This window comes from Urocitellus parryii, chromosome 11, assembly GCF_045843805.1.
Source record: "Urocitellus parryii isolate mUroPar1 chromosome 11, mUroPar1.hap1, whole genome shotgun sequence".
Classification (NCBI taxonomy): Eukaryota; Metazoa; Chordata; class Mammalia; order Rodentia; family Sciuridae; genus Urocitellus; species Urocitellus parryii.
Window position 1 is genome coordinate 100,937,632 of NC_135541.1, and position 17,526 is coordinate 100,955,157.

The 17,526-nt window shown below is 36.8% G+C and overlaps 2 protein-coding genes across 10 annotated transcripts in view; one reads left to right on the plus strand and one right to left on the minus strand.

The window, feature by feature from the left end:
* Window positions 1-10,536, plus strand: part of LOC113177612 (flavin-containing monooxygenase 5-like) — a 33,326-nt gene extending 22,790 nt beyond the window's left edge. For all 3 annotated transcript variants that reach the window (XM_077791407.1, XM_077791406.1, XM_077791405.1), the window contains exons 8-9: window positions 6,679-6,751; window positions 9,078-10,536. In XM_077791407.1, the coding sequence (XP_077647533.1) occupies window positions 6,679-6,751; window positions 9,078-9,423 (419 nt within the window). In that variant the 3' untranslated portion in view covers window positions 9,424-10,536. The remainder of the gene's footprint in view (window positions 1-6,678; window positions 6,752-9,077) is intronic.
* LOC144249027 (uncharacterized) overlaps window positions 1-17,521 on the minus strand; it is a 125,934-nt gene extending 108,413 nt beyond the window's left edge. For 5 of the 7 annotated variants that reach the window (XM_077791531.1, XM_077791533.1, XM_077791530.1 and 2 more), the window contains exon 1: window positions 17,244-17,521. In XM_077791531.1, coding sequence (XP_077647657.1) covers window positions 17,244-17,521 — 278 coding nt within the window. The remainder of the gene's footprint in view (window positions 1-17,243) is intronic. The other 2 variants (XR_013342206.1, XR_013342205.1) reach the window with 2 other exon arrangements.
* Window positions 17,522-17,526: the final 5 nt, after the last annotated feature.

Genomic DNA, 17,526 nt, shown 5'->3' on the forward strand with positions numbered 1-17,526 from the left:
TTGGATAAGATTTAGACTTATTTAGTAGAGCAAAGAATCAAACTAGAACCAAGGAATGAAATTTTGAGGGTTGCATAATATCAGCTTTATGTTAAAAAAAGACATTTTTTTCTTTTTTTTTGTCCATATAAAGTTTTTTTTAATACATGTCAATAGGCTGTATCTTGACATATTATATATTAATGGAGTGCAACCCATTCCAATTTGGATCCCATTCTTGTGGTTGAACATGCTATGGAGTTACACTAGTCGTGTATTTATATATAAGCATAGGAAAGTTACATCTATTTAATTCTACTATCTTTCTTATACTCAGTCCTTCATTTCCCTTTGTCTAATCCAGTAAACTTCTATACTTTCCTCCCTATACCACCTTGTTATGGATTAGCATCCACATATCAGAGAGTACTTCAGCCTTCGGTTTCTTGGAACAGGTTTATTTCACTTAGCATGAAATTCTCCAGTTCCATTCACTTAATGCCAAATGCCATAATTTGATTCATCTTTATGACTAATATTCAATTGTGTATATATGCCACACTTTCTTTGTTAACTCATCTGTTGATGGCACATAGTTTGGTTCCATAGCTTTGCTATTATGAATTGAGCTGCTATAAATATTGATGTGGCTGCGTCACTGTAGTGTGCTGATTTTAAGTCCTTTGGTTATAAGCCTAGGAGTGGGATGACTAGGTCAAGTGGTGGTTCCATTCCAAGTTTTCCGAGGAATCTCCATAACTGCTTTTCAGATTGGTTAGCACCAATTTGCAGTTTCTCCAGCAATGTGGATATACATTTCTCCCCACATTCTTACTGACTTTTATTGTTACTTGTATTCTTGATAACTGCCATTCTGACTGAAGTGAGATGAACTCTCAAGTGTAGTTTTAAGTGGCATTTCTCTAATTGCTAGAGATGCTGAACATTTTTCCATATATTTTTGACCATTTGCATTTCTTCTTCTGTGAGCTGCCAGTTCAGTTTCTTTGCCCATTGATTGGGTTATTTGGGTTTTTTTTTTTTTTGTGTGTGTGTGTGTGTGTTAAGTTTTTTGAGTTCTTTGTATATCCTGGAAATTAATGCTCCCTCTGAGGTGCAGATGGTAAACAAAGGCTCTTTGTTCAAGTTCTTGATTGTTTCCTTTGCTGAGAAGAAGCTATTTAGTTTAATACCATACCATTTATTGATTCTTGATCTTATTTCTTGTGCTTTATAAATTTTATTAAGTCAGTTCCTGAGCTGACATGATGGAGAGTTCAGCCTAGTTTTTCTTCTAGTAGATGCAGGGTCTCTGGTCTAATGCCTAGGTGAACGAAAACTTTTCCTATCAACCAGTGCCCTTTCAAGATGGATTGGGCTGCTTCTGAGATTGTAAAGAATTCAAACATCATAGGAAAAGAATGTCATATGGCTAGATGGCCATTAGAACAGAGGTTAATGGAGGAGAGTTAAGCCTCAGAATAGAGAGAAACCATATGACTTTGTAGTTTCTTTCTAAAGAAGAAACTCTTTGATCCTATAATAATAAAATCTGCTGTCAATACTAGTGTTTAATTGAAACTATTCAGTGTTTTTGTTGGAATTATAGCTGACTGTTTGCCAGTGAAGATTTTCATGATAGCAGAGGGGAAAAATGCAATGGAATCATAGTTGATAGGCAAAAACCATCTTTCCAAATGTCTGCCATTTCTTAATTCCTTACAGTCTATGCAGTAGGTCATGTGCTATTTGAGAGCAATGGACCACCAATCAAACATAAGTAACCCATGAGGTTGGCTTAATCCTAGTCATATTAAATGGATATTTTAATTAGATCAATTATGTAAGGGGAGAAAGTTTCATTAAAATAGGTCAGAGCATCTTAGTATACTTGAAGCAACTGGGACTCTTATTCCAGGCCCAAGTGACTTGCTAAGAGGAATTGGGAACATGAGTATTTGGAAGAATCTGCATTATGGATATGAGAGTAGGTGATCTGAAGGGAAATGTTAAAAAAAAAAATCTTAGCTTCTCATGATAGCAGAAGCCTAGCACACATTCTTCCAACTTTTGCAAAGATGGAATCTTCAGAAGAACCCCTATGGCTTTATCAAACTTTCAACACGAACCCTGAGGTTTTACTCTAGCTATAGCTTACCTGGGTCTACTTACCAAATTCTTGTCTTTCTCATCCCTGAATTCTATCTTCACTGTGCCAATTTCAAACCTTTCAGATGAACTAGTTTCTCCCAGTCTTTCATGCCTGCCCAACTCAGCCTGTCCTCTTCTCTGGTCTGTCCTCTCCCTACCAACTCCCATTTTTCTTCTTCCTTTGTTCTCTGAAATTATTGCCCTCTTGTCAAGAAAAATATTCCATCCTTTTCTAGAGCACTGAACCTGGAACCTTACCATGGATAAAATCAAGTTTCTTTGTTCTTTGCCTGTTTTGCAGTTCTCCCAAGGGTTCTCATTTAGCAACTTTCTTTCCTTGTAAACCATATCAAGTTATATCAATTCTTTGTATCACAAGAAGCATTACATCATAGGACGACATTCAGGTTCTGCCACAGATTGTTATAATCTGCTTTTTCAGGTCCATCTTGCACTAATCTTTACCACACATCCAGTTTTCTAGAAGCACTAGATGACTTACCCACTAAGCAGCAAATATAGGAGATACCCTTGTACCTGATATTCTTTCTTGGTATGCCTTCCCTTAATTCCTATTTATACAGGATAAACTTATGCATATGTTGTCCCTCCTTTCTTAGTATTTTGAAAGCTCTTTAAATAAAATAAATAAAATAATCATGTTTATGTGCCTTCCCATTCCAAGGCTAGACCAATGCCTAGCATATAGAAGGTATCTCATAAATGCCAGGTCAAATGAATACAGTATGGCCTTCATGCAAATGAAGTTCTAAATTCTGTTGTAGAAACTTCTGAAGAGCGCAGCTTATCAACTCCCTTAGCCAATTTCTAGTCATGTTAAAAGGCTGGACTGGTCCAGAAGGCCTGAATGGTGGCCATATCTCTCTTCTCTTGTAACATTATAGAAAAATGTGCAGGGGCAAGTCAGGTTTATAGAAAGTCAGGATTACACAAATACAACATGCCTTACTCTGAGAGTAGATTGAAAGGCCCATTACCATAGAGCTTAATTTAGGCTCTCTTTGTTCCCACATTGTCTTGAGACTCTTGGAAAATAAACTTCAATTCCTCACTGTTCTTCAATAACACTGTTCAGCTAACATTTACTTATCTCTTAGTATGTATGATCTCCTAGGTGCTGGAGATGCAAACATGACCAAACAGAAAATCCCTATTTTTTTTCTTTTTATTTATTTTTTATTTGTTCTAATTAGTTATACATGATAGCAGAATGCATTTCAATTCACCGTATACAATGGAGCACAACTTTCTCTGGTTGTACACAATGTAGTGTTGCACCACATGTGCAGTTATACATGTACCTAGGGAATGATGTTCATCTCATTCCACCATCTTTCCTACCCCCATGCCCCCTCCCCTTCCCTCTCTCCCCTTTGCCCAATCAAAGTTCCTCCATTCTCCACACACACCCACTCCCATTACAGGTCAGCATCCACTTATCAGAGAGAACATTTGGCTTTGGTTTTTTGGGATTGGCTTATTTTACTTAACATGATATTCTCCAACTCCATCAATTTACCTGCAAATGCCATAACTTTATTCTCTTTTAATGCTGAGTAATATTTCATTGTGTATATGTAACATAGTTTTTTTTTTATCCATTCATCTCTTGAAAGGCATCTAGGTTGGTTCCACAGTTTAGCTATTGTGAACTGAGCTGCTATGAACATTGATGTGGCTGTATCATTATAGTATGCTGATTTTAAGTCCATTGAGTACAGACTGAGGAGTGGGATATATGGAACTAAGAGTCATAGAAGGAAGACAAACAAGTAAACAGACATTTACTGTGTTCATTCACTTCACAGATATTTATTGCATCCTAAACAGATGTTTTAGTAGCAATGTAGAGGAGCTATTATGGGAACAATGGACAACAAGTACCCAATGCTCCTATGACTATATATATACTAAAAGAAAAAAGAAATATTGAGAAGAATAAGAGTGGGAAAATCACCAATATTTATATAAAGTTAGGGTAAAATGACAGAGTAATTGAGTTCTGGGTATTGCAAGTAACTGAGACTGTTGGGAAATAATGTTATAGGAATTAAGGGAAATGAAGCTAGGAGTATTTACAGAGGTGATATCAAGAACTTGGCTACCATGCAATAAGTCTGTATTTAATGTAGGCAACAGAGAACCACTGAAGGATTCTAGCTGGGAGAGGAGAACTCAAATCAGATTTGTAATTTATAATACATTTCAGAGGGAGTAAAATGGGAAGTAGTTCAGTTTAAAGACCGCATGAGGCCTTTAAACCAAGGAAATAGCAATCTAAATGAATAGGAGGAGACAAACTTGGATGAAACTTCACAGGTACCTTTGAAAGGATTTGGTGACAGAATCCATGCTGGGGATAAGAGAGAAAAGAATCTGCCCAGGTGCTGTGGCCATTAATGTAAACTATGAATATAAAAGGGTAGGGAGCAAGATTTGAAGGAGGGAGATAAGAAATATGATACAATATGTGTCTAAACAAGGTAATACTGAAAGTTAATAAATTCAAAGAGAACTGCATCACAGAATGTTGTAAATATCTTTATCTGTCCATCAAATTTAATAGTTTATGAACTGACTGCCTCTCACCACCAAGAAATAGACCACCGCCCCCTCCTCCTCCATAAAGTTTCTAGATAATAAATGCAAAACTTGTGGCTGTACCTTGTAAGAAGTAATTGGAAATCAGTTCTCAAAATGTACTTCTTGAGCATCCTAAAAGACCTGTGATTAATTTCAAAGGAAACATTCCCATGCTTCCTTATTGATTTATAAGTCATATAGCTAAATTAGGAAAACACACACAAAAAAAACACAGTAGGCTCTGAGTTTTGAATTTCTTACTTCTGTGTTTCAAGAGGGGCATATCAGGATAGGGAAACCAGATGGCAGAGAACATGAAATCTTTTATAGAAGGAACCTATGCAGGTTAGTCTGATAATAAGAAGACTTAAAGTACTTATGAATGGTGCTTTTCACATTTTAAGTCCTATCAATTATTAAAATTCAATTATGTGGCTCCAGAAGAAAGAACTAGGTCCAGTGGTATAAGTTGTATAGAAGTAGATTTGGGAGTCAGTACAAAAAATAATGTTCCAGCAACTACATTGGTCAATTATATCATCTTCTTAGAAGGTAGTGAGATCTCCAAGTCCAGAGACTTTTAAAGAAGAATGAGATAACCACCTGATATTGTATTGTAGAGAGATGGATTGTACTGAGTAAGATACATTCCCATTCTGAAATTCTACATACCAGAATTTATATAGAGAGTAACATTTTTTAGGATTGTGGCTCAAATTTTGTACAAGGCATAGTGTCTACATATCTGGCTGGGCATAAAGCTATATATGAGGGCAAACAGCTAATTGTTTGAGCTAGAGTTGTTTATACAGAGTTAAATGTGATTCTGCCTTTGTCTAGTCATGTCCTTGGTGTTAAATCACAGTACAGGAACTGTCTGTACATTAGTGCTTAAATTTATTTGTCAAGATTGGGTATATGAGTTGCCTTTGGCCTTACCCCCCCTCCCCCCCACCACAAACTCTTATTGAATAAAAGAGTTAGAGGGAGTAAAATGGGAAGTAGATCAGTCGAAGTAAGACCTCATGGGACTTTCAACCAACGTGAGGCTTATCTTCCATAATATTTTAGCATAAAATGTGATTGAGAGTTTACGTTTACTTCCTTTATTCTCTCTTGTATAAAATACTTTTGTTATTAAGATATTTGTACAGGTGTTTCTCCACTCCGTTCCCTTTTTTGAGATGGGGTTTTACTACATGGCTCAGGCTGATTGAATTCCTGGACCCAAGTTATCCTCCAACTTCAGCCTTCCAAGTGCTGGAATTATAGGCATGCATCACCACACGTGACTTGCCTTTTGACCTTATACCTCATGTTTTCATATGATTTTAAGGCCATCTGTCATTTCCTTTGTCTATATTTAATTTACCAACTCAAAGACTATGTTAAGGAGGAGGCTGAGTACAGTAAATATGTTCCAAAGACAAAGCAGAATAAACTATGCATATTGATACAGGTGAATATTCCTTAGGACCAGAGGTTTTGAACTTCATATATTTTCAGATTTTTGAAATATCTACATATACATAATGACCTATCTTGGAGATAAAACCCAAGTCTAAAAATGAAATTTACTTAGTTTTCATATGCACCTTACACAACATAGCCAGAAGGTATTTTATACAATAGTTTTAGTGTGCCTGTGTTTTGGCCATGACCTATCATGAGGTCATGTGTAGAATTTTCTACTTATGGTATCTGTCAGTGTTCAAAGAATATTGGGTTTTGGAGCATTTCAGATTTCTGTTTTTTGAGATTATGTATGTTCAACTTATTATATTTTGGTTATGGCAGGATCAAGTGATCAAGCAAATGGTAATCTTTCTGAGTATAGAAAATTATCCTATATTTCTTTGAATTCTCCATAGCCCAGTAATTGTTAATAGGATCATTGTTTCTACTGAGGTAATTTATATTTATATTTAAAATTTTTCTCTTTAGGGCTAAAGAAATTGCCCTCACAAAGTGAAATGATGGCAGATATATCTAAGACTCAAGAGGAAATGGCAAAAAGGTAAGAAATTCTCCCAAGAAGATGTATGGTAACTTTTTCTACTAATTTCTTAATAAGAACAATATTTTACTACATTTAGTTTCCTCTTGTTAATTTGAGAATTTTGATTATATTGTGATGAAAAGGGGAATAATAGTTTGTGACAACAGAATGGGGAAATAGTACTAGCAGTTTCAATGTGGAGGGAAAGGAGAGAAAATTCAAGAAAGTGTATAAAGGCTATGTTTAGGATCTAAAAGAAAAGTTAGATAGGGAAAAGCTCATTGAGAAGAAAAATCAGGTATATTATTTTGGGGAGGATTACTTGAAGTATTAGAAAACTATGTTGAATTAATGATAATTTCAAATCTTTAAGTAGATTCACAAATCTGAAGTGACTAGTTTGCTGGCTATCATCAGGTGGACAGCACACACAGGTTACAGTGGCTGAGCATGAAAACTCCATGTGATTTGGTAAAGTAGTAACATCAACTAGCTGCTTAGTACTTTGGTGAACACGATGACTTGGCAGTCTGAATTTCAGAACTTGAGCTCAAATCCCAAGGTTGTTTTTATGTGGAAATTGATTGTTGCAGGCCCCAAAATGATGGTTTTCTGCAGTTGACTATACTAGCATGATTCTCCCCTATCTTGGAAGAAGAGAAAGTAACTTTTTATTTAATCTTATCCTTACCCAGTGCTCTCCTATTTTCCTCCCCTCTTTCATTGCTAAAGGTCTATAGTAAAGTTTCTACATCCTGTGCTCTCAGGCCTCTCCCTTTGCTTCCCCAAGTCCCTGTATTTTCAACTTGCCTCCTTACTCCTAAAATTGTTCCCTTGAAGGTCATCCATGACCAGGTTCCTTTCTCTTACTACTGAGCTTGGCACTTTTAAACATTTTCCCTTCTTAGAGGGCTTTCTCTCCTTTCTTTTCTGGCACTAAATTCTCTTATTTGGACTTTCCTGCTGCTCTCTTTCTTTTGACTTATGCTTGTCCAACCACCTTCTTACTGTGAGCAGGCCCCAAGGATATAATTTGAACTTTATTGAAGGTTGACAGTTTACACACATTCAGTATTTAATGTGCTTGAAGCTTATTTAATCCTCGTAACAACCCCACAAGGCTGGAACTAATGAATCTGTGAAACCTTCATAAAAACTCCAGTTCTTGACATACTACTATAAGATAAATAAATGCACATGTACAAACCCCTGAATTAATATAATCTCCAGAAAGGAAAGCTCTCAGATTCTTTCCTGTTTCATCTCTTCAAAACTCCAGCCCCATTTTGATAGGTACTAGTTGACCATCTATCAGTTCTTCCAGAATCCATCTCAAGAATTCTACCAAAAATTTATTTTCTAATCATTTTTTCCTGTCTTTGTTTTTGGATTCCTCAATTAGTTTAATTTAACTTTTACTTACTTGGTGTTCCACTGTTCTTTTCATTATAGAAAATAAAAGTGAAAGTCTCCTAGTCACACTTCTTCCATATATTTTACTGTAACTGTATTTTCCCACTAAAAAGTCTTTTTAGCTCTCCAAATCTGCATTTGGTATAATCATTCAACTTGGCTCCACTGGGAGGGCCACTTCCTCTTGTAGGATAAGTCACCCTCTGGCGACCTTTCAGGATTCCAAATTAACATTTTTGCTGGGAAGCCCTGATCTGTGGTCACCCCTCATCCATCCCAGGACCACTGCCCTCACAAAGTAATTGAGAATCCCATGCTTGAGGACTGGAGTGAGTTCCTTCTTTTTCATCAGAGTCTTTGGTATCTGGAATGCTGTCCATTCTTGTTTTCTACTAATTTAGACAATGACCACAAATATTCTATGCCCATTCTTGCTTTATTCCTTCACTTTGCTGCTGTTCCCTGATTTTAAATACTTTTTCTTTGTTCTCACCTATATCTTTCAATTCTTCAATGGCCCTTTTTTAACTACCCTTTTTTACATTTCTATTTAGCAGTCCAACTCATAATACCCTTTTATGTTCTGTTACGTACACAACAATCTTTTCTCTTCTAATGTATTATAAGATCTCTAAGAATGGTGACAAATATCATCTTTCTTCACCGTTTACTACAGCATGTAGCCCAATATACAAGCTGAGGGTGTAGCTCAGCAGTAGAGCACTTGCCAAGCATGTGTGAGGCACTGGGTTCAATTCTCAGCACCACATATAAATAAATGAATAAAGTAAAGGTCCATCAACAACTAAAAAAAAAAAAAATTTCTTAAATCAATATAATGTGCCCCAAATCAATACAGCGTGTATGCTGACTGATTGACTAGTTGATTACCTTTTTTGATAGACCATGGCTTCTCTCGTCTCTATTTTAGGTACGTGGAAAGCCAACGCCATACCATTCAGGGAGACTACATTGATACCATGGATCAGATTGCTGATTTGGTGGGAGTCAAGCCTAATCTACTGTCTCTGGCCTTCACTGATCCCAAGCTAGCATTACAGTTATTTTTGGGACCTTGTACTCCAGCCCAGTTTCGTCTACAAGGCCCTGGAAAGTGGGATGAGGCTCGAAAAACCATCTTGACCACACATGATCGTATCAGGAAGCCTATGAAGACAAGAGTAATTGAAAAGAGTAATTCCACAGCTTTAACAAAGACAATGGGCAGGATTATGCTAGCTGTTATTTTCTTTGCAGTGATTATGGCTTATTTTTAGAAGTCCCATTGTCAAAAACCTGGCTTTCATTGGGAAGCTCAATCTAGAGATGGCTTCCAAACCTAACAAGATTGAACAATCCTCAGTTTCACTTCTTAGAAATCTACTTTTGTTTCTTTCAGAAGCATTGATCCTCTTTCCACTTTTCCCTATAATGAAATCCTGTGTTTTCATTTGTGTTGATTCATCCTCCTTCCTCTTATGATCTGTCACTTTTTCCTTTCAATAATTTCTAGACTGTGAGCTCAGGCACTCTTTTAGTCATCTTTATACTATGTCCTTAGCAGATATGTGGCCTTGTTGATTATCAAATATTATGGTGAGGACCCTAAATCAGCATCTATAAAAAAATGACTGACTTCAGGCTGGGGCTGTAGCTCAGTGGCACAGTGCTTGTCTAGCATGGGTAAGGCACTGGGTTTGATCCTCAGCACCACATAAAAATAAATAAAAACAAAGGTATTGTGTCCATATACAACTAATACACATTTTAAAAAATGACTGACTTCATGTAATTCTTCTGATAAGATTTGATTTTCTATTAAAAAGGTCAATTTTTGTTTTTAATATTATAATTAAATATACATTTTCTGAGACATAGGAGAAATAATGGTCTTAAAATAGTTGTTTTTCTATGATAAGAAATATAGATACATAAAACATTTTGTTTTACTTACTATTCACTAATGTACTTGATAACTAGTCATTTTTATTCCTTTCCCTAAGCAACATGTCTTTATTTTCTTAATAAAGAAATTAGTTTCAATTTTTCAGGCTCATAGGTTGTTTTAATAATTTAACATCTACCCATGGGTTCTACTTGGTTGAGAAAACTAGGATATTTTTTAAGTAGCTGTCCTATCTTTTTTGATCTCTTAGTTCCCAGATTGGATCTAATCAGATTTTTACTTTAGGAAATAAGTACCTGCCAACTATTGTAGTCAAGTCTACAAATGTGATGTTTCGTTTCCTCTTACTCTTTCTTCCACTCCTTCAAGTAAAATCTAAGTAATAAAAATTCAAAGAGGTTTTGACTAAAATGTAGGAGTATTCTAATAGCCCTTTTTCTTAAATCATACGATGTAGTTCTGAAAAACAGAGCAAATAAATAGAAAGCAGGAACTTGGGTTTACATCCCAGTGCTGCTGCTGATTCTGTTTTCTCATCTGTTGAAGTTTTGCTATTCTTGTTTCATGAGAAATTGTCAGCTGTCAAGCACACTGAACTCCAGTGGGGAAAGGTATTGGAAGTACCAGTCAAGTGTTTATTCACAAATAGCTGTTGTGCAGTATGTTTTTAAATTTGGATTGCTGCCCATTTCTTAACTACAGGATAAATTTGAACAAGTAAAAGCACATCCAACTAATACAAATACACATTAAAAAATTAGAGATTTGAGAGTTAGACTTCTTAATCACATAACTATTTGGACAGCTGCCTATCATTTCACCTAATTTACTTTTCGAGAACTAGAGAGCTGAAAGTTGGTATTATTCCTTAGGTCTTTTTCCTTCTGGAATCCCTATGATATAGGGTATTTGTCATCTATGAAAGTAGATCTAAGGCTGGGGCTGTGGCTCAGCAGTAGAGTACTAGCCTAGCACATGGAGGCCCTGGGTTCGATCCTCAGCACCGCAAATAAATAAAATAAAGGTATTGTGTCTAACTACAACTAAAAAATAAATATAAATTTTTTAAAAAGAAAGTATAGTGTTTTTTAACCCTTCAATAGATGAATGGATTAAAAAAATGTGGCATTTATACACAATGGAGTATTACTCTGCATTTAAAAATGATAAAATCATAGAATTTGGAGGGAAATGGATGGCATTAGAGCAGATTATGCTAAGTGAAGCTAGTCAATCTTTAAAAAACAAATACCAAATGACTCCTCTGATATAAGGGGAGGAAACAAGGACAGGGTAGGGACGAAGAGCTTGAGACGAAGATTTTCATTAACAGGGTTGAGAGGTGGGAGGGAAAGGAAACGAGAAGGGGAATCGCATGGAAATGGAAGGCGATCCTCAGGGTTATACAAAATGACATATAAGAGGAAAGGAGGGGTAAGACAAGATAATTCAAATGGAAGAAGTGATTTACAGTAGAAGGGGTAGAGAGAGAAAAGGGGAGGGGAGGGGAGGGGAGGGGGGATAGTAGAGAATAATACAGACAGCAGAATACATCAGACACTAGAAAGGCAATATGTCAATCAATGGAAGGGTAACTGATGTGATACAGCAATCTGTATACGGGATAAAATTGGGAGTTCATAACTCATTTGAATCAAACTGTGAAATATGATGTATGAGGAACTATGTAATGTTTTGAATGACCAACAATAAAAAAAAAAAAAAAAAAAAAAAATAAAGTTGGAGAATCCAGAAAAAAAAAAAAAAAAAGATTTTTTTTTTTAGCTATTGATGGACCTTTATTTATTTACACACGATGCTGAGAATGGAACCAGTGCCTCACACATGCCAAGCAAGTGCGCTACCACTGAGCCTCAGCGCCAGATCTACTATTTTTTAATCTGCAGATTACTCTTGTTCAAAAGTAAATTTAAGCTGGGTATAGTGGTACTTGCCTATAATCCAGCAGCTAGGGAGGCTGAGAAAGGAGGATCACGAGTTCAAAGCCAACACCAGCAACAGCAAGGCAGTAAGCAACTCAGTGAGACCCTGCCTCTAAATAAAATACAAAATAGGTCTGGAGATGTGGCTCAGTGGTTGAGTGACCCTGAATTCAATCCCCGATACCCCCCCACCCCACCCCCACACACACACACACAAAAAAAGTAAATTGAAGGCTGTGGTTGTGGCTCAGTGCAGTGCTTTCCTGTCATGTGTGAGGCCCTGGGTTCCATTCTCAGCACCACATAAAATTAAATAAATAAAATAAAGGTATTTTTAAAAAGGTAAATTGAAGGTCTCTTGCTTTTTAAATTTTCTCCTTTCATAATATAAACTTGCCTCTTTTAGAATGTAAATGTATTGAATTAATAATCCCCTAATTCCTAATTATCACTAAAAACACCCCAGTTTCCTCTTTAAAGTGTGTATTTTTAAATTGATTTGACTCTCTCATTTTTTGTATGTATAACATGTAAGGTTACCCCCCCAAAAAAATCATTGCTTGATTTCTAAACCAAGCTGAATGTAAGATGTGAATAGGATATTGCATTCAAAACAACTCAAGATTAAAAGCCTTAGTTATTGATCAATATGTATTAATATTCTATTTATATATTTTGCTCTTATGTTAAGATCATGCATATGTGTACATATATATTTATACAAAAATTCTCCAATTATATTAAATCTGGTTACCAAAGAAAAATGCATTCTCAGAATGCCAGAGAGTAAAGAAGTATTCACAACAGAAATTGAATAAGCATATGTCAAGGGGACACAGAAGCCATCAAATAATGAACAAATTTTAGCAATAAAATAAATAATCTACTATTAGAACATAAGACATAAAAATACACAAGTCCATAGTGATATAAGTAAATGATTGAACAAATTAATAAATGAGATGGAACAGACACTCTCCCATACACAAGAATTCCAAATAATTTATATAAATACTCTCTTCTCAAGGAGATAGAGCACAATTGTCTACTTCTTAAATGGGCGGCATAGATAGATTCACTTCCTTTCAAAAATTACAGTATGGAAAGAGGGAAAGGTGACTTCAGTGGAAAAATTCAACAAATATCATTTCAGCAAGATGATCAAGATTAACATCAACAGCGATAAGGCATACTGACAATATGTACCCTTGATATGATATGATGAGAAGGTTACTTTACCACTGTGGTATTCGCCCCCTAAAACCATACCCCGTTTAACCATGAGAAAAGTACTAACAATCTCAATTTGAGGAATATTCTAAAAACTGCCTGACCACTTCAAAACCGTCAAGGTCATCAAAAACAAGGCAGTTTTGAACACAATATAGAGAAACCTAAGGAGACTTGTCATCTAAATATAATGGGTATTCTGGAATGAAGAGATGATAGTAAGAATTGGTGGATATAAGTAAAGTAGGCATTATGGTTAATAATAATTTGTCAATGTTGGTTATGAATTGTGACAAATGTACCATAATAATGTGTCAACAGTAAGGAAAACTAGGTGGGTGTATCCAATAAATCTAATATTTTTGCAAACTTTCTTAAATCAAGAACTATTTCAAAATTTAAAAATTACTTAAAAAAAAAAGAAATGTATTAATTTGATTCAGGATTTGACCTAGAGCTACAGTCTAGAGGAATTTTCTTAGAAGAACAACAACATTGTTTATGCCATTCATCTACATTACTATGTGTTTACCTGATTACTCACAAATTAAGTTGATTTAATAAAACATAATATAATTTACTACAGCAAATTTTACCTCCTTTGCTAAGTATTGACTGTAATTGTATTGACTGAGAAATGGCGATATAAAGTCAAAAGACAATTTCTTCAATTCACTTAGATAAGTTTTCTTGTATCTGAGAACATGAAGCTGGTAGTCCCCTCAAACAAGATTTATACTAAGGATAGCTATGTACATAAATAAGATAATGATACTTAATATTGGGCCTGCCTTGTTACTTTGGCTAACCGTAATGTAGTAATAAATATTCTCTAGACTACCTAATTGGAATTTCCCAAAGTGCGTAATTTTCTATGCTTCTGTATATTCTTTTGTTGTACTTTCAATAAATTCTTCAGCTAAATTCTTCAGCTAAATAACAGCTCTATCATCTTCAATATTCAGTTCATCTGTTACCTCTTCAGTGAAGAGCTTCCTAATCCCCAATATGAACCTGGGCTCCTTTGTGCTTTTATCACACCTGTTGAATATCCTTACAAAACTATGTGGTAACAAAGTTCTCTCACATGGTTCCTCTTTGAACTACTACATTCTTGGGAGGCAGATTTCTTTGCAGTTACGTGTTCTTAGTTCCTAGCGTAGTGCCTGGAACACAGTGAAGCCTCCATAGATTAATTAATTAAATGAATACACATAACATGGGAGATAAAAATATGACAAAGTTTTTTAAAAATTAAATAGTGGGGGGGGGCTGGGGTTGTGGCTCAGTGGCAGAGTGCTCGCCTAGCACGTGTGGGGCACTAGGCTCCATCCTCAGCACAACATATAAATAAGTAAAACAAAGGTATTTTTAAAAAATAGTGAATAACACTTTCAGAAAACATGATTAAAGAGATCGAGATGCTTAATATTTTGAAATGTCTGTGGGGCAAACATGTTTTTTCAGAAGATATTCTGGAATGACTCACTGATCTGAGTCAGTATGATATCTAATATTCTGTTGTGGTTTGAAACACACCTGTCTGTCTATAACTTATTTATGCAAATAGTTCTTTTAAAAAGTCAGGATCCTCTCAGCTGGTAGAGTGCTTGCCTCGAACGCACAAGGCCCTGGGTTCAATCCCCAGCACCACACATACACACACACACATACACACAGTCAGGATCTTAACATAAAAAAGAAAGTGGGGTGCATGTCTTATTCAATCCTCAAGCCGCCTAGAGTTCCTCATTGCTATTTCTCTTTACTTTCTCAAATCCTCCTACTCCATTGAAGTATTGGCCACCACCTCTCCTGGTTGTAGTTATTTTCAGACCCATTCACGCCCCCTTCATTCTGTAAATATTTTAGTATCAAGTTTGTGCCTTTCTCTATAAACATAACTACCCCTGCAGTTTTAATATGTAGGTAATACTTTCACCTATCCAATATATTAGTTTGGATTAGGTTTGGCTATATATAAAAAAACAACCCCCCCCACCGCCCCGCCAAAATGATTTAAAAAAGACGGAAGTTTATTTCCCTCTCACATAAAAAGGTCCAGAGGTAGGCAGACTTGATATACAACAGCTCCGAAGTTTGTTTTTCTGCTCTATCATTCTCAGCTACCTCATGGTCCAGCTACCTCATGCTGGATTCCAGCCATTCTATGAACATCCTACAAGAAGGGAGGGGAAATGTAAGGGCATACCCTTTCTTTTAAGATTTAATGTAAGTTCCATATAAAATTTCCTCTTAGATCTCGCTGGAAGAATGTATTCACATATATCTTGCTATCAGGAAAGCTAAAAAATGTGCCATACCATATGGTTGTTATGCTTTTATCACACCAAGGCTATTATACCAAGGTTATTGAAATGGAAGAGGAAACAAATGTTGAGGTGGGCCTCTAATACTTTCTGCCATCTCATTTTTCAGTTCTATGACCTTACTCTGATGATTTTATGATCAATCTCACCTCACCTACCTACACCTACGGTCATATCTAAGACTGTCAATGCGAATAACTGCAATAGCACTGAAATTTCAACGTCAAACATTCTACACTCCAAACCACTCTTACCTACTCAGTTCATTCACTCTGGTATTTTTGACTCCCCTAGGCCCTCCATCAATTTGCTCTTCATTTCCCAGCCCAACCGGTTTAAAATCCATGACCCAACATTATACTCTCACCCTGTTATGCACTCTCAACTCTTTTGTTGCCCTTCTCCATGTAACAGCTAATTATGATGACAACAATACTATGGTGGATTGGCTTGTCTTATACTCATAACCACCATACTTAGACCTTTAGTACAATCTGCCACTCACACTTCATTTTTCTAGTCAATTATCTGTCCTACTATTCTAGTTGATTATTTCTCACCTCCCACCTGCTCAAATCTAAAATACTTTGTCTCTTCTCTTCAGTCACCTTGCTGCTTTTTTTCCCCTAAGAGAACAGAACCAGTCAGAATTATTCTGAGTCCCACAAGGAAGGATGATAGGAATTGAGGGTGAAAGGGGAAAAAGTAAGGATAACTCAAAGGAGGTGCTCAGACAGTCAAGAATTTGGAGAAGTGAGCAAGGGGTTGTGGTAAAATTGCACTTCTTTCCTTAAACTGTTTTTGATCAATAGCAAGAAGATGAGTTCATAAGGAACAGAGCAAAGAATGGGGGAGCAGTATATTGACTTAAGTAGACTTTTCAAAATCATAATACAAGAACAGACTTTACAACAAATAGGGCTGCTCACTCAGAAACCCTGGTTTGTGTGACTTGGAGTTCCACAGCCCTGTGCCTAATCTCCTTAGAAATGTAGTGAACAGTATTCCTTTACCCTTCATTCTGCAAATGTTTATTGAAAGCTTACTCAGTACAAGGTGTGTGCAGAATATAAACAGGGATCAAATCTGGATCTGCTCTCTATCAGCTGTTAAAGCAGCAATTTTCTCACTTGTTAAGTGAAGATTCTGGTTCTGTACATGGGGATGGGGCCCCGGATTTTGCATAGATTCTAACAAGCACCCAGGTGATACATGAATGCTGCTGGTCTATATATGTGACACATATTTAGTAATAAAGGTTTCTGTTGGGAACAATAAGTGCCACTTCATAAAATCCTGGACCCCTCCCAACCCTAGAATATTCTGTGACCTTTTTATACATTTTGTGTGCCTTCTGGTGTTTTTGTTGTGGACGTTTCTCTTGGATTTTATTTCTTCTGGAGTTAATCATTGCAAATGTTATTTCTTAGCTTATAAGAGAATTCTTCTTCTAACCATTCACTAATTTGTCAAGGTCTATCTACAACTAGACACTGCATCTTGAATTCTTCCCCAGACCCCAATTCGGGCTGACTACTCTTTCCTGTGGTTTGGCACAGTCTTAGCCTCTAGCCTTGACCTCTACTCCCTCAGCCTGGAGATGAAGTCTATTTTATTATTCTCTATAGGAACCCACCTCTCCCGGTCACCGCTCAGAGCAATGCGGCTCATAAAATGTTTTGGCGTACCTGAGGTCGCCTGAGACGCCCAGAAAGAAAGCAGCACTGGTCCCGTGGCAGCGAGCGCAGCGAATCCTCCGAGCTGTTTCCTCGCCAGAGTGTGCGGAGCCCGCGGTTCCCACGTCGCCGCTGGAGCGGACCCTGCCCGGCGCCCCCGCGCGGCGCTGGAGGCTGCGCGCGCCCACCATCGAGGCGGCTGCAGTGGCTAGAGAGGCGGGCCCGGGCTCCGCAGCGGAGGGCGGCAGGAGTGCGCAGGGGCGGCCCCGCGCCGCGGGCCTCGTAGCCATCTTAG